Source organism: Paralichthys olivaceus, chromosome 21 (genome assembly GCF_024713975.1).
Source record: "Paralichthys olivaceus isolate ysfri-2021 chromosome 21, ASM2471397v2, whole genome shotgun sequence".
In the NCBI taxonomy this organism is placed as follows: Eukaryota; Metazoa; Chordata; class Actinopteri; order Pleuronectiformes; family Paralichthyidae; genus Paralichthys; species Paralichthys olivaceus.
In genome coordinates this window covers 7,578,132-7,602,398 of record NC_091113.1, presented here as the reverse complement: position 1 = coordinate 7,602,398, position 24,267 = coordinate 7,578,132, and the positions used below count along the sequence as shown (strand labels likewise).

The 24,267-nt window shown below is 41.4% G+C and overlaps 4 protein-coding genes and 1 long non-coding RNA gene across 10 annotated transcripts in view; 2 read left to right on the top strand and 3 right to left on the bottom strand.

Moving 5' to 3' along the window:
• Positions 1-653: 653 nt before the first annotated feature.
• Positions 654-4,327, bottom strand: ppa1a (inorganic pyrophosphatase 1a). Its single transcript, XM_069517137.1, has 11 exons — positions 3,967-4,327; positions 3,549-3,613; positions 2,923-2,976; positions 2,674-2,793; positions 2,503-2,589; positions 2,297-2,423; positions 2,069-2,196; positions 1,783-1,868; positions 1,548-1,617; positions 984-1,023; positions 654-895 (listed from the first exon to the last, which is right to left on the bottom strand). The coding sequence occupies exons 1-11, from the start codon at positions 4,025-4,027 to the stop codon at positions 867-869; spliced, it is 867 nt and encodes a 288-aa protein (XP_069373238.1). The 5' UTR covers positions 4,028-4,327; the 3' UTR covers positions 654-866.
• Positions 4,328-5,507: 1,180 nt separating this feature from the next.
• lrrc20 (leucine rich repeat containing 20) lies at positions 5,508-8,804 on the bottom strand. 2 transcript variants are annotated; one of them, XM_069517139.1, is made up of 5 exons: positions 8,739-8,804; positions 6,856-6,939; positions 6,408-6,557; positions 6,066-6,233; positions 5,508-5,971 (listed from the first exon to the last, which is right to left on the bottom strand). In XM_069517139.1, the coding sequence occupies exons 2-5, from the start codon at positions 6,923-6,925 to the stop codon at positions 5,829-5,831; spliced, it is 531 nt and encodes a 176-aa protein (XP_069373240.1). In that variant the 5' UTR covers positions 6,926-6,939; positions 8,739-8,804; the 3' UTR covers positions 5,508-5,828. The 2 variants fall into 2 exon arrangements, with proteins under 2 accessions (XP_069373240.1, XP_019938855.1); XM_020083296.2 differs by lacking the exon at positions 8,739-8,804 and adding an exon at positions 7,760-7,899.
• On the top strand, positions 7,883-10,580 carry LOC138405994 (uncharacterized). Its single transcript, XR_011239666.1, has 2 exons — positions 7,883-8,022; positions 10,103-10,580. It is a non-coding gene; the product is annotated as an uncharacterized lncRNA (long non-coding RNA).
• ndr2 (nodal-related 2) lies at positions 9,713-14,200 on the bottom strand. The gene is made up of 3 exons (XM_020083295.2): positions 12,729-14,200; positions 10,586-11,370; positions 9,713-10,317 (listed from the first exon to the last, which is right to left on the bottom strand). The coding sequence occupies exons 1-3, from the start codon at positions 12,991-12,993 to the stop codon at positions 10,165-10,167; spliced, it is 1,203 nt and encodes a 400-aa protein (XP_019938854.1). The 5' UTR covers positions 12,994-14,200; the 3' UTR covers positions 9,713-10,164.
• A 17-nt stretch (positions 14,201-14,217) lies between these two features.
• The window catches only part of pald1a (phosphatase domain containing paladin 1a), a 50,218-nt gene continuing 40,168 nt past the window's right edge, over positions 14,218-24,267 (top strand). For 2 of the 5 annotated variants that reach the window (XM_069517133.1, XM_020083292.2), the window contains exons 1-3: positions 20,879-21,400; positions 23,152-23,349; positions 23,550-23,652. In XM_069517133.1, coding sequence (XP_069373234.1) covers positions 21,339-21,400; positions 23,152-23,349; positions 23,550-23,652 — 363 coding nt within the window. In that variant the 5' untranslated portion in view covers positions 20,879-21,338. Of the gene's footprint in view, positions 14,465-17,840; positions 17,887-20,878; positions 21,401-21,868; positions 22,012-23,151; positions 23,350-23,549; positions 23,653-24,267 lie in introns of those variants that run through there. The other 3 variants (XM_020083294.2, XM_069517135.1, XM_069517136.1) reach the window with 3 other exon arrangements.

Below are 24,267 nucleotides of genomic sequence, written 5' to 3'. Positions count from 1 at the left end.
CTTTAATGGACTGTTTGGGGGCCAAGACCTGGTTTTAGGGTTAGAATTAGGTTAAGGTTAGGTTAAGGGGTTAGGGTTAGGCATTAAGTTTGGATGATTTAGGTTAAGGGGCTGGGGAATGCATTATGCCAATGAGTGTCCTCAGTAAGAAGCTGTACAAACGTGTGTGAGTTCCTGTATGTATCATTTTGTGAGGACCATTTGAAGCATAGACAGAGTGAGGACATTGTCAACAACTGTTACTGAATCTTTTCAATGCAAACATGCACCTGTCACTTTAGTTATGATACTGGTTCATCTAGTGGAGTCCAATTGGGCTCCACAGACTCTAAGAAGTATTTGTCAAGTATTAATCCTAATAATGTTGGTTTTTTCTAATCACACAAACAAATATATCCACATATTGAAGCTTATTGTAGCTATAAGATTTAAGTATCTGTTTGAATATCACACACAGGACTTTTGCTATTTAATTTCCTTTAGAATTTTTGGACTATGGAGGATTGTTAGAAACAACTGTGTGCTTCTTGATTTCTCTCTGTTGGTATTTTCCCATAAATGAACCATTATTCACTTCAGATCAATATTCTCTCCTCACATCTGAATGATAATGATGACCTGTAGTAATTAAATCAATACTATACACTATAGACTGGGATTTAGTGTGGTTTATTATAGTGATCTGTCAAGCTTGAAATTATTGGTCTAACAACAACAACAAAAATTGTGAACAAAAAAGCAGTTGAAATGTGACGTCCAGTCTTTCCAGTCCATGTGCTGCTCAGACGAGTTGAAATGAGGAGAAGGACGACAGGAGAGAAGGAGGCGATAAAAGCCACATCTTCATGTTTCTGCTCTTTTCCTCCTTACTTCTCATAGTAGAACCATTTGTCAACTGAAAAATAATCAAGCATGTGTTATTTTTAATAGAGTAACAAAGCAGAGTGGCAGCAAAAAAACAAGTAAATACACTAAACACCAACCTGGGCTTGGAACAGGATCTTCAGCTCCAGGAGCACACGTCTGCAATAGTAAGCAAAATCATTCAAGTCTTATTTTTGTTTTACAAATGCACTTTAGATGTCACAAGGAATAGTTTCTATTTAGTAAATTCAGTGTTATATGTATAAAAACTCTATGAAATCAAGGTGCCCTGCTTTCCCATCACACTCATTCTGAATGACTTGTCAAATGTGGGCCTTACAGCAGCAAAGAAATTGGCTGTCGTGCATTTGAAGCCTCTCAACTCCATCCAGTATCTTTTTTATGACTGGTGTATGTGGACATTGTAAAAGAACGTATATGCTCTACATATCTTTGGGCAGTTTTCTATTTTTGTGAAAGCCTTTAAATTTATTCTCTATTTGACTCAAAACCAGCACCTGGATGAGGATCAGCTGCAAACTGGGAGAAAAGGCCTTCAGTATTTTTCTGTCTCCATAATGATCCTCTGTTTTTCTTTTGAGTGCTATCTGGTTATTGTGTCTATTCAAATCAAGGTTGTAGAATTTAAACCTAACAAGATGGTGAAAAAAGTACAGACTCACAGATTTAACCACAGCCTCTGCATCACCAGCAGAGCAGCAGAACGGACTGTCAGAGATACTGGTGTTCATGCTGACACAAGAGAGAAAGAAAAGAAAAGGAAATAACTTCAGCTTTAAAAGTGTAACGGACCAAGAACGGCTTATTTTCTCAATGTCAGGAAAAACATCTTGCAGCATTTCTCACATTTACTGCCCTCTGTTTGCCTGATGGAGGATATTCTGACTGTGAACTCACCAGTTTAAATCACCAGCACTGGTCTTCTTCGAGATTAGAGCCTTCCAGAACTCATGGGTGCTCTTCACTGTGTTAATGGCAAAGTCCTGGGAAACACAACACATTTCCTTATATTAATCCCATCAATAAGCCAGCAGAAAGTCAAGTATGAGCTTAAATATACATAAAAAAGTCATTATATGTCATTCACGCTTCATAAAAGGTCTAAATACATTTATATAAATGTATGTAAATGTAATATTTGCAAACTTCAATGTTGCGTATTAAATTGTGAAAAAGGTTTTACCCTGTCCTTGAACTCTGCATTGAAGGCAAACTGGTTTTCAGGTTTCCCATCTGGGACTTTATATCTCTTGAACCAATCAACTGTTGCCTCCAGATATCCAGGCTTAAGTTTTCTCACATCATCGATACCTGCGATCAATCAAGAAAGCACAAGACTAAATACAGAATTTAAGTGGAATGTGACAAATGGCATCATGGGAAAAAAAAGTATACAATAGGTAATTCCTACTGTTAAAGTCGGCGGCTTCAGGGTCCTCAGTGTTGATGACAATGACCTTCCAGTCTGTTTCACCCTCATCGATCAAAGCCAGAGTTCCCAAAACTTTCACTTTGATTATTTCTCCTCTTGAACACACCTAGGAATCATAGATGCATTTTTTTTCCTGCCAACACTTTAATTATTGTCTGCAAGCTCAATATCCATAACTTCAGTACCTTATTTCCTATGTCACATATGTCAATAGGATCATTGTCTCCACAGCATCCTGTGTCGCCGTCCTGGTGGTTGGGATCTTCCCATGTCTGTCGACAGGGAAAACGAAGAGAGAAGAGGCACATTTTAGTTTGCCGTCATTTAAAAAAGATCTGAGGTTGAGTTGTACCTGCCTGAGGAATCGCTCCATAATTCCAGATGTAACCTTTGTGAGGAAACACATTGGCTACGTAACGGAGGTTCCCCTTCTTCATGTCTTGTTTCAGTGGGTTCAGAGGATCTTTGGTGGCAATCTGAGAAATGCAGGAAGAAATAAAAACAGAAACACTGATAAACTAAACTGTGGTTGCTGTATAAGAAAAATTATAGCTGGTTCCTATAAATGACATGATATATATAATATATACATATATAGTATTTACCTCCATCTTTGCATTAGTCCACCTCGGAACCTCCACAACAGCATGAAAGATGTTCTGCAAGATATCCATGAATACACATCAGTCAGACAACTCATGTTTGAAATGATTATTGCAGGAAAACATAGTTCACTCCCTGAGATATGATGGAGTGATGAGCAAATATTCACAACCCCCTGTCCGAGCCTGCAGGTGGATTTATCAGAAACAATGATTTGCAGCAATAAATTTGTATCAACCCCAAACCTGAGTAAAAGGAGTCAATAAAAACCTGCAGTTATTAGCAGTGAGATGATGTAACTTACTGCCAACGTGGAAAAAACTATTTTCACTGACCCACAACAGACACATAATGGGCTGTGAAGAGAACCTTTGTCTGTACAGGTAGATTCAGTAAAGTTCACCTAGGAGGCCCACGATAGGTTGTGTTGAGGGAAAAACATCCATCCACCATTGGAGAGAAACTGACTCTAGTTTTTGCTCCATCATTCTGCTCCACAGCCTCCAAAAGCAAAACAAGAATGACACAAAAATCTATCGTAATGTGCTCATATGTGTAACCCTTGCTTTGAAAACCCTAGATGGAACAAATGTGTTTCTTTTTCATTCAATGGTCACACGATACTCACCTCAGCTTCATTTGCGTAGATGGGAATGTCATGGAACGGAGAGATGTATTCACCCTCAGAGTTTTCTTTGTAAGGGAAATGGACATTTCAGCTCTTATTCATTTAAACACACGAAAAGTCAAGACTACTGATACTACTTCTTCTTCTACTACTACAACTACTATTCCTCCTCCTACTACTACTACTAATGATAATTATAGTAATAACAAACAAACAAATATAATTGGCTAAGACTGTATGATCCCTTCGTAAACCTATACTTTTTATTATAATGCAGCGTTTACACTGAAAAAAGAAAACTTAATGTCTGTTCGATTTCAAGTGAACAAGTTTTCATAACACAATTTAAAGAATCCAATTGATGTATTTTTAGTAATTCAAGCAACTATTACACTACTATGACTAGTGGCCTGCTTACTGAAGAACACCCTGTGGTCCTGGGTGTTGGGCCGACCTCTCTCCTCGATGCTGAAGCTCATCTCTGTTGTTGGTTTCAAACTCTCGCTCTGTTGTACAAGGACAGTTTCAGGAGGACTAAGCAGCTGAGTGACAGGAAGTCATTGAGCCAGAGGAGCAGACATGCGCAGTGATTAAAGTGAGTGTGAAGGTTTCTGTCTGCTCTCTTTACACTCACTGGATTCTCCTCACATCAGATATTGACATCTAGCAAAGAATTTCTCACAGTAGTAATCAACAAGTAATCCGTCCTCATGACCACTTATCGACGTTTCTGCAATCTGTGCCTACAAACTGATTGTTTTCCTTTATTTCCCCTGCAGTGCAGCTGAGCACCTGAAGAGTTCTTCTGAAAACAAAAACAGATGGAGCTGACTGGCGTTAGCTGTAAACCAATTAACAAAGCAGGATTAGCTGCTGTGCCCGTGTCGTGACTTCTGCCTCCACAGTGTCACTATTCGATAACACACTTATGAGATACATTTAGAGAAAATCTGAATCAAAAACAATTCTATTATTATTTTGATGGTAAATAATGGCATTTTATGAGACCTGTTGAATGACACTGAAACCAAATAAATCTGCTTATTCACATTTTCTTTTGAGCTGTTGTACCCATGTTTTTGTTGTGTTTTCTGTTGCATTATAATTATAATATTGTTCTGTTCTATATTGTGTGCAGTTGGTTCTTTTGTACTAAATTTATTCATTTAAATGTTAAAAACCAACCAGTAATAGCACTTATAATATGTCCGACTTTTCATTACTACTCATTACCACATTAAAGGTTATGGTCTGTATATATGCAGTTTATTACAACAGGAATAAATTATCATATATAAGCAACTTATTTGGGGAAATGTATACATATATTTGCACAATTAGAGAAATGCCTCCCAGTCATCAGTGAATTTCTGATATCCCATGTATCGTGTATCAGCCCAAACATCAGCTTCAGTGATCCAGACTCTGCAGTGCAAACTAAAAATACTTTTAATCACCCACCTACGGACCGGTCTGTGTCATCTGCAGCCTGAACCACAGATGGAGGATTTAAGAGCGACTTAAACAAGTCTCTAAGGTGACAAGGTCGCATCAGAATTAAACATTTTGGTGCAGGTCACCGCAGTAAATCCATGGTAATGTATAAATCACATGGAATAATTATACTTTTGAAATTATTTGAGAGTCATGAGTCATTGCATCATCGGCTAAGCTTCAAATCCATTAATTTAGAGTTCATAAGAATTTACCGTGTACATTGCTGATTCTCAGGGAAGACCTACAGCAGCATTGAGTTTGTACATTTACCTTTGGGTTTTGTACTGTCGGTTATAAGAAAACTAATTGGGAGGACGTCATCTTTGACTAAAGGACGTATTTCACTATTCTGACATTTTGTAGACTGTACGATAATTTGTTTATCAAGAAAATCCTTTAAAAAATCCTTTAACAGTAACAAAAATGACATCAGGTAAGAAAATAACAAATAGAATTATGTAGTTTCTTGTTTAAAGGCTTTAATTGAAAACGTTCATACTATCAAAAGTAATAAATAATTGCAAGTATCTCAAATGAGAGCAAAGATCAAATGGTGCATAATGATCATCTCAACCCTTTCTGGTTCAGAGAGGACAAAGTAAACGCCACACTCGAGAGCTGAGGATTCCATCCTTACACACCTTTGTTTTCTTCTTTCTTGTACAGCATTGTGATGCCTTCAAGTTTTATTTGTTTCTCATCTCTCAGGCACACGGAGGCATCCCACTGAAGTAATTAGAGGCACACAGCATGCAGTCTAAATGTGGTTTACAGAATCATCTCTCATTTCTCTGACTCTGTTGTGCACAAAATGTCAAACTTATGTGGAGACTGCAGGACAGACTGAGTGTTTGAGTCCAGAGGGTTTGACTTCATGTTCAGCCACTTTAGTGCCGGCATGTTGTACAACTTCTCCAAAGGAATTTCTGTAGAAAAATATGTATAAACAAAGCAAAAATCAACGCTTAAAGTATACAAATCTTTCTCTTACACATACAAGTTTTAGAATGTTAGTATTACCAGTGATGCTGTTTCCCTCCAGGTTAATCCTCTCCAGTGTGACTATCTCAGTGAGCTTATCAGGGAAGGCGGAGAAGCTGTTATTGGCCAGATTGATGCTGGTCAAATGCACCATTTCTCCCACGGTGTCAGGCAGTTTGGTGAGGACATTACCGTGCAAGTCCAGCTCTGTGAGGTATTTCAAAACACAAGTTAATCGAGGGGTCTCTGGATTTTCTGTCACGGTATGAAAACATCCTGCCAACATATGTGAGTTACACAGCATGTGAGATGAACAGCATACAAATACACAATCTTTTCTTCAATGAATCAAATAGCTGTGGTGTATTTACGATCCACTACCTCTGAGCTGAGTGAAGGTTGAGAAGAACTTGCTGGAAATGGCCTTCATCTCATTGTCAGCCAACGTGACAACGCGGATGTTATCGGACACATTCCTCAGGACCTTGAACACACCGTCTGGGAAAGAAATGAGCTTGCAGTTTGACAGATCTGCAGAGAAGAATAAAAATGTTATTATGAGATTGTGAAGCATTAACTTAGTGTTGTGAAGTTACATTTTTGCAATTACACTTGAGCTAAAAAAAAAAAAAAACTATGTCTCTGTCACCATCCGCTGGTGAAATCTGAAACAGCATTGAGAAGAAAATGGAATCAGAGCTGTTCATTCATTCACATGCTGGGAAACTGTAGAGAGAGAGAGAGAGAGAGAGAGAGAGAGAGAGAGAGAGAGAGACAGAGAGAGAGACAGAGAGACAGAAAAGAGAAAGATGTGTGAAGAGAATCTTACCCAAGTTATCTTTCCCCTCCTCTACCGTTGCATTAATCCTCCGGGCCACGTTTGCAACTGCCTCAGCCATTTTCACAGTGGTGCCTAACAAGTGAGATGTAATATGGTGAATGAAAAATAACATTATTATTACTTTCATTAAATCATAAGAATTTCAGAGTAAAAGCCAGCAAATAATACACGCTCATGCCCTAAAGTATGAATAATAAGAAATACTACTTTTGAGGAAAGCTCATAGTTCATAAAGTATTAGAACTGGAAATATCCAAAACACAACTAAATAATAAAAATGCCACAAACTGTGATGTGTTTCCGGTTTATGGGCTGCGACCACCGATCATAAAGTCCATTATCAATGACTGATCATTGAAACTGGAACATGTCAGAAGTTCGGATGTTTAGTTCACTCACACAGAGTTTATAGTGATTAAAGTTATACTCACTGTAAACTGAAACCAGGGACTATTTGACTTATTTGTTTGGAAAACGACATCGACGATCGATCGATTATAAAAACAGTTGCCAATGTTATTTTTCTGGAGATCGACCACTCGACTACTCAGCTCGAGGAGCTCTACGACAAACACAATCAAATAACATGTAACTCCCTTCAAAGTCTCAGTTCGAACCCGGAAACACCAGTGTGAGCCTCGTGTGTCTCTACAGTCGTTATTAACATGTATTAGAGCCTAAAAATGGACATTACAACACAAGTAAGCTAACGAGACACACCGACAACACATGCTAGCTGCTGAAGAACCACATTATATGAATCGTAAGCATAGAGTTAACACGACCTAAGCTTCAGGTTTGCTGAACCAGTGTCAGACTAAAACAAACTAAGCCTGGTGAGACATTATCTCATTCGTGTTTCATTAAAAATCCACGACACGAAGCTACTCACCCACACTAGCAGCTGCTGCTACAGCTGCCTGCTATCGTTAGCTGCAGTTAGCAAACGTCAGCTAACATTAGCCACAGCAGCTCTAACTCGGTGACTGTGTATTTTTAGCCCTCGGGATGTCAAAGTTCATCTGACAAGCTCTGACCTGCACGAGGAAAGGGAAACCCTCCGTAAACTCATAGTAAAGTAACTGAGTGAGAGTCGCTGCTGCTTTGCTACGTGGGTTAGCATGAGTTAGCTCGAGGCTGCTAGCAGGAAACATGGTGAGTATCAGTGATGGAGCACCACAGACTGTACATAGAGTTGTATAGAGCCAGACATTCAATAAAGTTAACACATTTAATATTATAGTATTGAGGATTGACATGTTATTTTTTCACACCTGACTTCTTATTAAAATGGGAATATTCTGACATTTAAATCAGGTGGAGTAAATCTCTTTTAAATCTCAAATACATTTTAGGGCTGCAACTATTTTTTGTTTAAGATCCGTGCAGGCTGCAACTATTTTCTATATTCCGCCATGCTAGTTTGCACAATTTTTTCTCATTAAATGTCAAAAAATATTTTCAGTCTTTGATTGAGCACATCTATGTATTTTAATGCCTTGCTTTGTGTGACACTCGGTCCAAACCCCAGTTAGATTCAGATTACGATGATATATGATTAAAAATAGTTGAAGTCATCACATCTTAGAGGCTAAAACAAGAGGGTGATTGACATTTTTCATTGTATTTGCTTGAAGAATAATTATCCAATTAATCAGTTGTCTCAATAGTATAAATAAAAATAGTTAACGGTTAGTTTTTCTATCAGTTAACCAACTTTCAGCTCTTGAATCAATTTACCAACAATATAAACATTTAGTTAATTACCAAAATAATTTCTGATTAAATTTCCCTCAGTAATAAATGCAGCTCCAATATATTTTGAATAGCAATAATAATATTTTTTTATGAGGCTGAGGTTGTTGTCTTACCTTTGAGTCCTCGTCCAGTACTCCCAGTTCGACCACTGCCACGGCCGTGACTCTGGCAAATTCCTGGTGAGTCAGTGTATTTTCAAAGGATTTTACTACAATGAGCCCTGTGGCCTCAGAGGAATAGTTTAGCATTGTCACAACAAGCAGCCACTTCACAGTATTTGCTGGATATCTGGCAATGACTCACTGCAACTGATTTAAAAGGTGAAACTAGAAAAGTCCTTTTTTAATGTGTCCTTTGCATCGCACACAGTACTGCAGGTAAATGTGCCAGCAAGGCTCTAACTATGTTGTTTCATGACAACAAACCTCACAGCTCAGACTGGGTATCACAGCAGAACTCTCTTTTTTTCCAAACCTTGCTTTAATGCAACTTTTTTTGAATTTGGAATATGGTTAATGGTGCTGCTTTCATTCCCACTCTCACCTTGAACATGTATTCTTGCTCTTAATAACTTTTAAAAGCAGGTACAATCTCCTCTGAGAAGTGTTTAACTGAGTGATAGTCGCAGCATACTTTCTAAAAATCAGGCCCAGCTAGTTCAAGAGCAATGCCAAACTGTCAATCAGTTAAAAAGACTCAGGGACCATTAAAAAACAGTGTTAATCTCCAATATTCAGCAAGGAAACTTTGAAATATTAATATTCTAAACAGAGTTCTCTGTATTTGTTTCGGTTCAGTGAGTGGGACTATGCAGGCAGAGCTGCAGTCAAGAGATTTACTTTTATCCTCTATTAAATACCATCTGTGGCTGCAGAGGGCGCTGTTGCCCAGTAAAAGTTAAACAGGGTTGCTTTAGCAAATTTAAAATTTGAAATGTAGTCAGGAAATGTCTGATCCAAGAATGAGTGAGAGTCAATGCTCTTTCAAGGCAAGGCAGTGTTTGATTGGTGATTTTGATTGGTCCAAAAAAGGTTCAGATTTGATATTGATCCCTCATACTGGTTAAGTTGAATGAGGATTACTCAGGTTTTACTAATATATAACTTTACTAGACTCACATGCCAAAAAAGTAAAGTAAAATACATACTCCATGTGCAAAATGTACATAAATTACACATTTTTTAAAAACATATTTACAATAAATATACATTAATATACAGTTACACAATTGGTAGTTTACAATAAAACAGTGCTGGAATATTCATTAACGTTGCCATTTCATGTTTACATTGATCAAATTGATGTTGAGTTTTTGTTTCAGCACATGATCTCCTGACAAACCAGAGCTCACATCACAAATTAAAGTCACGCCTCTTTACAAACTTAAGATCAGCTCCAATCTCGCCATGTACAGTGACAAATATCAAAGAGCTCCCCCCTCCCTCCCTCTGGTTAAGTGTTTTCTTTTGTTTCTCAGACACTTTTGCTGTCCTGCTGCTCAGCAACACAGGTCATGCCTGGAGGTGGTGGACGCAGCCATCACTGGCAGCCGCACTCGTCCACGATCATGTCTTCGTGGTGCCGAAGGAGCATCTCTCCGTTCTCGTAGTACAGCATGCTCAGTGGGCTCATTTTGGTCGGGGCGCAGCAGGGCGGTGCCACTCTGTCGGGGTGGTAATGTTTCAGTAAACTCTGGAAAAGGAAGAGACAAAAACAAGGATTTTGTTAGATGTGAAACGCCCAGTTTCTGGAGACAAAGATACTGAGACAATCAAATACTTCATTTTAGGTTGATTTACAACTAATCATTGCAGCATGCCCCTTTTAGACACTACATTGTTTTACTCGTCCATATCTATCATTGGAATAATGAAACCAGTTCACCTTAGTTTTACACATACTGTACTTTCTCTATCATAAATAATAAAAGTCATCTCTGCATGAACACTGTAAAACGCACCTGCATGTAAGCATGATTTGTTGGATTGAGGTCTTCTCCCAGTGGACCGGGGCAGGACCCTTCACAGCGGAATGCGTTGTACCTCTTAGGAAAGATGATCCAGGATCCCCAACCTATTTGATTAAAGTCCACATGCATGTCAACTTTGCGACATAGTGTTTTTTCACTCCCTCTTTTGGACACCTGCGGGCCTCTCGCTATTGGTTCTCTGTGGCCCCGTTTGGTCCTGCGCCTCTTTGGCCAGCGAGCCTTTTTGATTTCAGCGGGGGACAAGAACTTGGATTGTTCAGCTGTGTGAAGTAAACTTGCTTTGGCCTTTGAGTTTTTGCCCGAGCCAGTGCGCGAAAAGATGACCAGCAAGGCTCGGTCGCTAACGTCCTGATCTCTCCCCGGGTTCGCCACATAGACAGGCTGGTCAGGAAGCGACAGGCCTCTGTTTGACTTTACCGTCTTCTTTCTTCTTGACACCCGTTTGTGTTGAATCCTCGTCGTCGACTTCTGCCTGAGCCAGTCCAAGAGGAGACTTGTCATGTTGAACACTTTCCAGCTCTGTGATGAAGTTACCAGTGATGATTCGGCGAGCAGCCCCACCAGCTGCTGCTCTTGGCAGCCCTGGTGCATGTGGCATGCCTGGCCTTGCTGGTGATAGACCTCCACAGAGATGTTGCTAGCGCTTGGTGTCCGAGGAAGCCGAATTCTCAGCTCTGCCGCTTGGATCTGTTTGTCGGCCAGCAGGGTGTGGAGGTCGAAGGTCGCAACCCAGCGCCTGTGTCTGTACGTGAAACCTAATGAAGAGAAGAAAGATTAGTATCATTCAGGGCATTGTCTTAAATATCAAAAATATGATTCGTATTTTACATTAATAGGACAATGTGACACTGAGCTTTACAGTGAAAGCCTCCTGTGCGCTCTGTTAAATACCACACTGAAATAAGACAGTTGTTTGACTAATTTGAAAAAAGACTTTGGTATCACACAAGATTGTTTAACTTAAATTTGAGAAATGAACCTTTATAACCTTAATTTATTTAAATTTGTAAACCATTTTATTTGTCTCTGTTTATTTAAATTCTCATCTCCTTCAATGTAAGAAAACTAAAAATATGTGTTATATTGGCTGAAATTCAACCCTGGAAATGTCAGTTAAGATAAATATTTTTATAATAATGATGTTCATTATTATGCTTAATGGTATTTGCAAGTCAAATTGCTTCTTTTGTTTTGCAAAGTGAGACATATGAGTAAAGTTCTATAATCAATGCACAATATAATTGCTTTTGTTAACTTCTAATCTAGTTCCAAGATCAATGCTTGACTGATGGAGATTATCAGAGATGCACGATGTAAGTAAATCCACTGAGTAATAATCCAGCTATTGTTCCAGTGGGGGGGCAACATGTCTGTATAATGGGGGGGTGTCATTGTGATTCAGTGAACAGGTGTGGTTCAAATTCATCTAAAGGATTAAAGCATTTTAAACATTTAATTTGCGCCTCCTCCATGAGCATTGGCCAATTTATCTTGATCAAAAGTGCAAACCACCCCTCGTTTATAAATCCACTCAAACCAAACACGGGGTCGAAACCAATCATTTAACACATCCCCGCCTGCATGTATGTCCTGACCCCGGCTTCTGCATATCCTCAGTCGGTCAGACACACAGGTAGTAACTCCCACACCTCCAGTTGTTGGCTGCTTGTGCCACCGTTAAATCCCCCCGAGCTCTAATCTAATCAAGACAAGTGTGAAGAAAGAACTGAGGGAAGTTGTTGATTTGACCCAGCGAGAGATTTGTATAGGGGGATGTCTGGCGAGCTGCCTAATCAACATCACCTATTTAAGAAAAAAGAGGTTTGCTTTGAGAATTAGACAGAAAAGCGGCCTTTTCACACGCTGATCCCTGCGTGCTTATTCACCCCCCGAGAGGGATGTGGATTCAAACCCTCCGAGGTCGTCTGGCGCGCAGCTTTGACAGCACAACACTTGAGCCATAAAGGAATTTAAAAAAACTAACATTTAGAAGCCTCTCGAGTGAGCAAGGCAAGAAAACCTCCATGCACAGGCTAAATGAAGATAGCTCTTCATTATTTTGTCTCCATCCTCCTCTATCCCCCATGCGTAAATCCTTGGAGAGTGGTCTTACTTTTGGCCATCACGCTCTTCACGATGTCCGCCTGCCGCGCTGCGTCCTGCTCGGTGGTGTCCAAGGGCCCGGAGAGGTTCGCCTTGAAGTTCCTGTAGAGGTGCACCATGTAGGTGGGCAGGTGATGCCCGGTGGATCGGTCCGACACGGGGAGACGATGCAGCGGCCTCACGTAGACCCCGTCCCTGGATCTTTGGAACCCCTGGGCCAGCAGCACCAGCAGAGATGCGTGCAGCGCGACGCCCAGAGTTCCCAATGAGCGCATGTTTTAGTCCGGTTAATGACAAATTCCTCTGGCTGGTGGATTAGGGGTGTCTTATATACCCTCACCCACCCCCTCCCATGTTTAACAAGTAGCTGAGAACATTAAAGGAAATTGACATGCGTCCTCAAGACTTGTTACCTGACAGCTCATCATCCATTCACTTGGTAATGAGGCGCCAGGGTGCGTGTTTACAAGACCCGCAACTTTTTGTTTGCTGCCACGATCTTTGGTTCGCTTCTGCAGCCTGACTCCCCATCCGTGGACCAATTGTTCCAGCTATTTGGCTTACACTAATTGTTAGCCTTTCCCAATGTAGTCCACTAAACACTGAAATGGACTGCAGAGAGCTGGGCTTATTAGCCACAGACTAATGAAACAAGACATTTACATAAAATACATGTCAGGTTTACAAATGACACTTGTCCAGCTCCTCATGTGTTGTATTGTCTGCACTATATTCTCTCTTGTACACACAGGCCTTTATTACAAAGAGAAAAAATGTGTTGCACAGCTTCAGAGTAGTGAGCATTTAAGGCTTCACCCTAAATGAAAGATGAATTTAAACATTTTTGTGTCTCCCGAACAGTCCAGGTTACTGCTAGAATTAATATATTGCATTTGAAGAATTGTCTCAAAAATATGATGTCTGCATTTTGATTTATGATCGTTTTGCTATCACTTCTTTTCATGGGCGTTCTTTCCCTGTTGTAAAATAGGAAAATACATGATAAAAGTTAAAGTTAACATGGCAGCTTTCTTTATTGACCTTTATAAATTGTGAATCACAAAAATAAAAGTGTACTGTAAGATAAATTAAATGAAAACTTAATATTGACATCAGATTAACTATCAGGCCCAGCAGGAGAGGAAGTAAACAGGAAACTACTTTATCTCTCTTTATCAAATGTAACTTCCTGAATTTTCTTATGAAATTCATAAAGTCTTTTCATTATTTTACAGCTTTTACAGTCGGTACTGAATTTTTGGGACCTTGCCACAGACTACTTTTTTTTAAAGTGTTTTGAATTTGCATGCAATTATGTTTATTACATTCCTAAAATATTTTCTACATAAGCTTTATGCAGTGGGGGCACTGATGTTTGAGTATATGCACTGAAGATCACCGTGTGTTTTAACCTGTTCTCTGCAGGTATAGAACAGCATCAACTTTACTTTTTAAACTTTGATAGAATTGGATCTTCATATTTTTAACTTGCAGGGAGCAACCCGAGGATGACCCGCATTGTGCGCATGCGCCTTGCGTCTTCATCCACATAGCGAAGACCCTTTTCCTCGTAAATCTCCGGAGAAAAGACAGAAAAAGAGGAGAAAAAATCAATGGATGTTTTCTCCTCCGGCACAAAGCGAGAGCGGAGCAGCGCGGATTCATCCCCCACAGCGGACAACCTGAGCCCAGGAAACCGCCTCTCTCCGGCTCCGGACGCTTTTTCATCCACCGTGTGCTGAAATGGTGAGTAGCTGTAAAGTTTGCGGTCGTCGCTGCACGATGCACGGCGGATTAAAAGTTCACATCCACGACGCATCGGATGCAAAGAGTCCACCGGGTTCACTGTAGCTTTATTGACATTGCGTTGTGTGAAGCAGCGGCAGAGCAGTGTGTTTAAACGTGAGGTTATTTCCATGAAGTGTTTGTGTGGCTGATGGGGCTTACATGTGCTTGGCACCCCCCCACCCAACTCTCCATGCCTGCACTTCATTGTGCTCCGCATCCACTCATTGATTTGCTCTCAGACTGTGATGGAAATAAAACCCAGTGACCTCAGGTTGGGGCTCATCGGTAGATAAACACACACAAACAAGCACACAATCAGAACATTTCAATGTATTCTTTATTTCCCTGTAAAAACAAACATTTTTGCATGCGATGTGTTGTGGGTCCATGCAACAAACACTTCTACACATGGAAAACATTAATAACAAATCTATAATTTAGTGATCCATACATATTTCATGTACTCATGTATATCATATATATATGTCATATGTGGTTGAAAATGATGGAAACCCACTAAGATGACCTAGAAATATGTTTTCTTATGGTCCAGCTTGAACATGCATGCTCAACCTTACTGTTAAAAACCAATTCTTTTCATGCTACATCAACAATTCTTATTGGCACTTATTCCTGGTTTAAGAGATAAATCATGAAGCTCATGTTCTGCAGCAATAGTTGTTTGTTTGTCCCAATTCTGGAGGATATCTAGCTCTTGCTCCTATGGCTTGAATCCACTTGTTATGATGAAGCTAACTATAAACTATAATACTTCACTGGCTCATAGGAAGAAAAAGTACATGTGCATGTCCCTTTCCTAGTTTTCCAGATAGTCTTAGATCAGTATTCATGACCATGTACCATGAGATGTTCGGTCTTGCCATGTTAAGTATAAAAAGTCTTATGGTGCAGTCAGACAAAGCACATGATGCCGTTTGATGTATTGTAGTCCGGCCTTTTGTTTGATTTATCCCGTCCAGCTGGGATGGGTCTCCTCTCAATATCACTTTACCCTCACCTCCATCCCGGGGGGTTGGAGACAGAAACCGGCTCGTGACAACCGAGAGCGCAGATCAAACCGTGAACATCACAATTAATCAACAGTGAGAGCATGAAACTCCTCGGTGAATGGACGCCCCGGATCATAAATGATTGAGCTGCTTATTCTCGGTTTAAGAGGGAGAGGTCAGACACTTCACACCTCCCAGACTCAACTTGAAATGTTGAGAAATCTTGGCATAGCTTTCGATTTATTATACACCATTTATACTCAGTAGGCATGTTGGTTGGTATTTGATACACTAGATAGATTTCGTGTTTCTTTGGCCAAGTTTACCCCCTAAAACCCAGAAAATGAGAAATGGTTGATTTTAAACTCTGATTGTTTTGATCCAGATTCACAGTCTGTACAGTGACGTTGTGCCAAATTGCCGCACAAACACCTGTTTGCAGTTGAAGTAGTTGTCCATCATAATATAATGAACATCTGTGTCCCTCTAAATGAAAGTCTCTTGTGCACGCCTGAGTGCACTGGATAATAATTACCACAAGGTGTCATATTTGATTGTGGTACTCAAGAGAATATTGCATCGTCCTACAATTGATCCCCTCTGGTATTTTTGATTCATTGTAAGGTTTTGTGTTTGTGAATACATTTTTAAGTCACTTATATCTTTGAAATGGGGGGAAAGAGGCAGAGATGTGTTCATACAGCCATTAAAAGATCATATTGAATCTTATTATCGTTTTTAATTACTGGTACAAGGCATTTAGGAAAGCCTTTTCAGAGTGAGACAGACCACAGGCCTGAGGAAGGATTTGGAAAAGACTGCTGATATTAGCCGTATTTAACATATTCCATTGCGAAACTCTAGCAAAGGGCATGTTTCTTAGAATCTGTCACACATCATGTTCTTCTCATTCTCTTATACTCGGACCTGTGCTCTGTCTCAAATGGAAGGAAATAAAGAATTTGTACCCATCAGAATAATTAGATGTCACATTATTTATTTTCTAGATTCCGTTACTCAGCCCTGAGAAAATCAAAATCGTGTTCATGACCGCCCACTCCCTTGATTGATTCATCCAGTTTCTGAGGTTTGCGGTGCATGGGAGGGTTTTGTTTCGCACTCGTGGTGTTGCAAGAACAAGAAGAGGCTTGGGTTGCGTTGCTGCAGGAAGGAAGGAACAGGTGTGGCAGCAGTAGATTTTTACATCCATATCTCAAAAACCACTCCACCTTTCTAAATAAGCTTGATTTGGGGTATTATCTTGTGAAAGACTGTTGATTGCACACAGCTTTGTAAGAAAATATTCTCACAGGCAGCCACAGTAAAGATACAGGTATGTGGCTGCCTTTGTAGATGATTTCAAGTATGTTTGCCAAAATTTGTGATTTGTGCGAGCTTGGGTTTGCAGCAGTATAATATTACTGGACGCTCTCCTCACTTTGTTCTCACCCTGAACAGCCCACAGGATGAAATAGGACACTGGGTGCATGGTAAGTTTCTCTGACCTCACAGCACACAGCCCCTCTGCAGCTGAACCTCAGGCTTAAATCTGAGTATTTGCCCAGCTGTAAGCCTGTTTGCCTTCAACATGGCATGTGTTAACCACTAATGAATGGAGTAATTAGAGCATCGTAGTGAATTAGGCTTACGTGATGTCATCTGTGTGCAGTTGTTAGAGATCGTCAGCCTCTTGGCACGTCTACATTACATCAGGGTTAACGGCTGAGGGCTAACTGTAATAAGTTCAGTAAAGTGCAGGTTTAATCTATGTGTCAGAGACACTTGTTTCAAAGGTCTGCCATGTGTGGGAGGCGTTGTGTTGCCAGGAGGCTCTGATAGCAATTGGACAGTTAAGTGGAGGATGAGCAAGGCGCCGTGGGTCCGCCTCCACATCCTCTCTACTCATACACATCACACTTACACACAAACACACAGACCTATGTATACACGAGCAGCCCTGCATACAAAAAAGTAAAACAAAAAAAATGAGGGAGCATGCTGTCACACATCTAAACCTCAGACAGACAGAGAGCTGTGTCAACCCCCCTCCCACCCTTGCCTTCTCCCGCTGAGTGCCTGTCTGGGATCTGTCTTGAAGGACGCGTTCATTGACTCGCGTTATTAGGGCGCGTTATGATGCGAGACCGCCGCCTGCCGTAGTGCGATCGCCGGCCAGAGAGAGGCAGATTACCTCACAGACCAGATGCCAGCAAGGATGTCCGACTGAGACCAGTGCCGTCGCCTTGCTGGAGAGCTGTCATTTTGGTTTATTTTTAACCCTCTATTCTCTCTTCTTTTTTTTTCTCCCTCATTGCGTTCCTCAGAGACTCAAGCACCTCTCGGATGGTGGACTGGACAGCTGAATGTCAGGTACAATTTTGATTCTTCTGCTTTCTCTGTTTTATGATATGCCTCCTGCTGCAGGCTTGTGGTCGTTAGAAAGGTCATCAGTATGTCTCGGAAGGATACAAAAGGAAATGGCACACGTTGCTGATGCCCGGCGTGATTTAATCTGAGACTTCAGACTGAAACGACTGAACTATGTAGCCTTTTCAAACTACAGAGTTTATCTGTATCTATTATGGGATATAAAGCCACTTTTCATTTTGCTGAGGGTTGTTCATTTGGCTTAAATATTCTGTTACAACACCAGCTATGTTTTATAGTCTCAAAGCTACATTCTTCTTGTGATGAAGTTTATCAGCTCTCATTCCTTTGTACCAAACGACCAGCGCCTGCCTGACAGGATCCCCGCGTCCCACGCCAACTCAGAAAAGGAAGCTGCTCACTCAGAATTTGTTTACACATACACCAGCTTACACATTTCAATCTGAGAGGAAACAGGTTAACAAATCAGTGTAAAATCTGCCGTAGCCGAGAGCTAAGGGAAGTATAAAAAAATTTGCTGTCAGTCGTCCCCGTGCTGCTGCTGCTGACAGAATAGTGTGGTCAGATGCTGGGGTTCAGAAAAATGAAAGCCACGTTACTGCAGCCTGGAAATCATAGGGGGATAAAATTGCCATCCTGAAACGAAATAAATTACAGGCAGTGTTTTAAAAATAGATTTGCGCACCATTTTTAGCAGCTCACTGTCCAACTGTGATGAAAGCAAGCATGTAGGAGGCTAAAGGTTATTCAAGTGATTTATGTCATGTTTCTCTCATTCATGGCGTCCCTGTGAGTTGTTATTCATTTTGTGCACTTTATCTGGACTATCTGTGTTTCAGTGCAGAACCTATTCCGGGGTAGTTTGATCAGATTTGGAAATTGCATCCTTGAACAATGCACCGCATGGCTTCCTTTTTCGCCACAGTCTCTTTCTGAACATGCTGTTGGGTGATTTATTTTAAACCAAAACAAACATCGGAGCTGTTCGTTTACACAAACTCACAATAAGGTTTTTTGGAACAGTTGAAGGAAAGCAGAAAAAGATTTTAAGCAGAGGAGGCGCTGAGCTGATTTCCGCACAATGCTGATATTTAGCTCAGGAACTAGCAGTGTCCTGTGGAATCACGCCTGTATGCAACCCTGAACCTCATTGGTGAAATATGTGTACAGCTGCAGGGAGGAAGTTACAGAGCGTACTACTAAGCATTTCCTGTCAAGGTGTGCTTATACTTCCTCTGCCTGGGGGTGTGTGACCGGGTTGCATTGAAGGGTTTTGCTGGTCTAGTATCCTGTGATGAGTGAGAAACTGTGGGTCATTGTATCAAGACCGAAAAAATCTGGATCCTTATTTGGAATAAATTGTGTTTGAGAAATCCTGAGCAGTCTTTGCATTCTTGCATGTTTTGTTGTCAGATTTCTAAAGCTGCACACACTCAATGTTTTAATAAGTCAGCATATTCACATCAGTCATTTTATGTGGTTTTGTGCGGTCAGTGGGCTTTCAGGTTTAACATTGCCCGACTGAACGAGTGTCCTCTGTGAAGACCAAATTGCCCCTGGATCCTTGAATGATAAGTGCAGTTTTGCCAGGGAAGCAAGTTGAATTCATTTTGAAATGTTTTTCTAGTTCGTGTGAAAAGATCTTCTCAGCGCTACAATGTGATACCCACCTCTCTTGAACCCCTGCATCTCTTGTGAATGAAGAGCGCCCTGCATCCTTCCTCTGGGCCACCAACAGATGCATCCTGCAGCTGCATGCTTCTTCCTGTCTGCACTCGGGCCCTTTTGTCTGAAGACGCTCCTACTGCAAAGTTGGGACACTGGCTGAATTTAAATAGGGCAGCACTGAATAGAGCAATGCTGGTAGGCTGGCAGGAGACTCCAGTTTCCATGGGTTTTTTTTTTTGTCCAACCATTCCATCCTTGAATTTAAATATTAGGGCCACTGGCTAACTTTGACCAGCTGTTCACAGCCTGGCTGACAGTGGCACAGACAAGATTTCAGCATTGTTGTTTCATGTTGTCGCAAGTTTGTCTTGTCGTTTTATTGGCCCCTCGCGCAGCGTGACCCTACTCTGGGTTACACAAGGGATAAACAGCCTCTCTAATGAGATGTCATGATTGGCTCTGCAGGAGGATGTTTATGACTGAGGGCTATTTCTACTCAGGCCTCCGCCCCAGATGCCCGTGCGCTAGACCAGGCCTGCCCATGCTGAACGCCGTGTGGCCCATCAGCTGAGCTTGCTTTGTAGCAGGTACTTCTTAGTGTATCATGGTCTCAAAGCTGATGTGACAGGCCGTAAACACAGTAGAGTTTCTAATGTATCCCTTTCAGTGAGCAAGCTACTGTATTATGACCTCGGTAAAACTGAAGTTTCTGTCAAGAAGTATCAGTTAGCCTCATTTAACGCTCAGACGTTTCATAGAAGAAGTACTTTACATTGGAGAAGGCATAGGAAGTTTTAGCATGTGGACGAGTGGGAGAATCTGTCTCCAGAGTGTTTTATAACCTTCAACTGAACCACATAGGAACATGCATATTATCATGCATGACTGTGGTGGTGGGTGAAGGAAACCTACTGATTAAATCTCCTTAAAGTGACAGAGAATGAACATAGTTCACTGTGTAAATGTCTTTTACTGTAGAGACTGTAAGCTCAGTTTTCAGTCCAAATAGGAAGTCAGAGACACAGTCCACATCTAATATCTTTTTTAAATATTGCGATGCTTTGTTTCAATTTTTTTATGCAATGAAACCACCTTTTTTCTTTTTAGTTTAGTCCATGTTGCAAACATGGAGGAGGTGGAATTTATGACCTATACTGAGACCAGCCATTGACATGCTTTGGCCTCACTTTTGGGGAGCAGCCATATCGTCTATATCTTTATTTCGTCTCTATGTTTTGAACTGGAACATTATTCATTTGAGCACCCTCTGCTGGACCGCAAGGCAACTTCTTTAAATGCTTTGATGTAGTTCTAGATTTCAATCAGGTCAATACAGTTCAAATACTTAAAATTGTCCAACATTCAAACAGCAGTTCAAATTTCACATAAAAAAACAGTGACATCCTGACCGTACAGTATTAGAGTCAACTGTGTGGTCTTTGTGCACAGCCTGTCCCTGTGAAAGAGAGCTGAACATTTGCCATCTGGCTGCCAGATGTACCACTGCTTCCCCAGGTCCCCTCAGCGGAGACTCGAGTCTGCCGCATGAATTGACTCCCCAACATCAGACAGGAGATAAGACCCGGGACGTGGAGGACGTTCCCTGAGAGCTCTCGGAAGAAGTTTTTGCCCAACTGTGCCAAGCAGCCGAGCGCTTTGAGCTCCCATGAGGGGTGTTTCCCACTGAGCGGGGGTGGGCACGGGGAATCAGAAAGGGAAGATTTCTCTTTGGATTGGATGCCAAGTTCTCACACTCCTTCTGGACCATGGCGGAAAACAAGCAGCAGAGAAAAGGGTCTGCGAGCACAGATCGCTCCTCATCGCACACGTAAGATGTCAGAGTTTAGTGGATTGTTGCTGGCGTGTAGGTTTTTGTTGTTTTTCTCGTGGTAGTCAAAGAAATGATGGCAGCGGAGATGCTTTTGGTATGTGGTGATGACTCAAATAGGTCAGGGCGGCTGGGGCACAGTATTCTTGAAAACTTAGTTTCCTTTTATGGAAGTTACATTTTATTACTGGGTAGAGTCTGAACTTCTTTTTACTCTCTGGGCTGTTTTCTCTGCATTTATGTGATCGTGTTTCAAGCTGTAAAAACATGTGAGATGTTTTTTGAAACATTTTTTAAATCTGTGTCAGCAGACAGATTAACAAGAAAATGAATATCTTGTCGACTGACCCTTGATAAGAGAATCAATACAAGGTCGACCTGCCCACTCATCGCCAGGCGCAACAAAGACGAGAGTAGTGGTGACTCACCCGGCTCCTCTCTCTCTCTCTCAGAGGCTCTCTGCTCAATCACAGTCCTTTCGGTTCAAAGCTGCAGATCACACAGAGCTGCTGTGAGCTCAGACGTGTCGCTCTGCCGTGTCACATGAAGTAGATATTGATGTTGGATTGATTCTGTGCTCTTGGACAACACTTTGCAGCTTCAGTGTGACAGTATGTGCATCTGTGATTTTGTGTAGGGTGACGTACTGTGCTTTTTGTATCTTTACGTGACGCTGTAGGTTCCTGATCAGCCGCATGTTGTGACTGATGTCGAGGAGCAGTGTTGTTCCTGAGCTTGTCGGAAGACTGGTTTGTTTATCTGCAGAGCTCCCTGCGAGGCTGTCTGTTTATTCAAAGGGGAAGAGGGTTGCTTGAGACATGCGGCTGGCTCGCGTGGGGGTCTGAGTGCTCTGTATCAAGTTGTATGATTTGAATATAAATACTGTCTCACAATCTGACTCAAAAATACTCTTTTTGATATTTATTTCCAGTATATGATTAAAATTTATGACATGGGTCTTTTCATTTCTGTGATTAGTTTTAATAAATAAGAGATAAAAGCAGAGAGAACAGAAATTACCAGCTTTTTGATGATGTTGAGTATGTTCAACATCTTAGTATGTTGGCCATAAACGCTAGATACAGCTGAGGCTGATGGGAATGTCATTGTTGTTGGAAGTAGTTGACCTTTACCCAAAGTGTTAAACCATTTTCAGATATCTCCAAGATTTATTGCGAAGAACGTAGCAGGAGATTGTCAGACACGTTCACAGCAACAGAGAATCTCTGGAGCGTTCAGGCAAGGGGTGGTGTCTGGGTAGAGCCAAGACATTTGTGTTTTCTGCAGCCTGCAGCCCGTCTGGATAATTTCTGGAGATTATGCAGAGTTCAATGCATGTCTGAAAACAGCTTTTTACATGATACAAATTTTGACCTTATGATGGTTTAACATAAAGGGTCAGAGGATTAAAATGTATCCTCTAGGGACCATGAATGAGTCTGGGAAATCAACAGGGTAGTTTTTCAATTAAAACCAAGGAAACCCAGGAATAGTCAGTATCAATCATCACATTTCACCATCTAGTTTCAGTTTATTCCCTTCAGAATTTCATTTCATGCATTTCTTCAAATCCCTGCTGAGATATTTCAGTTGTAACCAAAAGTCTGACATCAGTGAAGAAGTGTGGTTCACTTTGTTGTGTTGTCCCTCCTCAAATATTCTGTATGTATTGCCGCTGTGTGCCGGCCTTTATGTAGGTGTGTGAGTGTATTTGCTTCCTGTTTCTGAGTCTGCTGCGATGTCATTCGCAGCTGCTTGTGGAGCATGGGTACAACTGCCAGTGCCGCACAGCAGCCAATTTCCGCAGCGTCGCCACTGGAGAGTGTCCACGGCAACGGGATGGCCAACAGCAGGCAGTCTCTTAACATGAGCCCCTTTCAGACAGTCAACATCCACAACAACAAGGCCAAGTCCATTATCACCAACAAAGTCGCACCTGTCGTCATCACGTAAGTCCCTCCCCGAATCCACGTTCTCACAATTGGGTGTTAATCTTCTTTGATCACTGCGGTGACATCCCCCCACCCTGCGCTCCGAGTGTTTGCCCCTGTTATCATCTCATTTGTCAATCCAGGCCGGGCAAATAGTGGCTGATAATTGAATTGACCTCTTTTCACCTCCCAGACCTGCTGTGCTGTTCTCTTTACAGGTATAATTGCAGACAGGAATTCCAGATTCACGATGAAATCCTCAAGACCAACTACAAACTCGGCCGGATATCAGAAACTATGCCCGAGCACTACCTGGTGCAGGTAGGAACAACACTCTGAGAAGAGCACTGTCATGAAAAGACGTGGAATCATCTCACCGGTCTCTATTTCTGCCCCTTTTCACATTCCCATGTCGAAATTGCACAACGGTGCAGGAACATTGTCATGCGTTGTTTTATGATGTGGCGCAGCCGCCGAAACGGGACTCGTTGTCACCCTCCTATCAGGGCTTTGAAGTGCTCTGTCACCTCGTCTGCCGTGGCCGGTCCAGCAGGCAGTGTTTCATCAGTGTTAACACACAGCTTCTGTTTACATGCATGGACAGGGCAGTTGTTCCACCTATAGTTAGGCTGCATTCACGCCACACATTTTAGTTTTAACTGTAGAACTGTTGCTGTGTTTACGCCTGCAGTCTACGCTCAAAAGCACCTTGACCAGAGACGTTTAGAAACGCTGCTGACTCCGCTTTAGTTTGAAAACACCACATCTGTGTTGTAGTGGGCAAAACTGGGATGTTTTTTCGAAAACGATGACGCTGTAATCACTCGTCTTATTTTTCACCATTGTGTTTCTCCTTCATATTTTCTGTAACTAAGCAACCAGTTGCAGATTAAACAGTCTTCCTCCTGATCACGTGATACGTGTGGGAGCATGGCC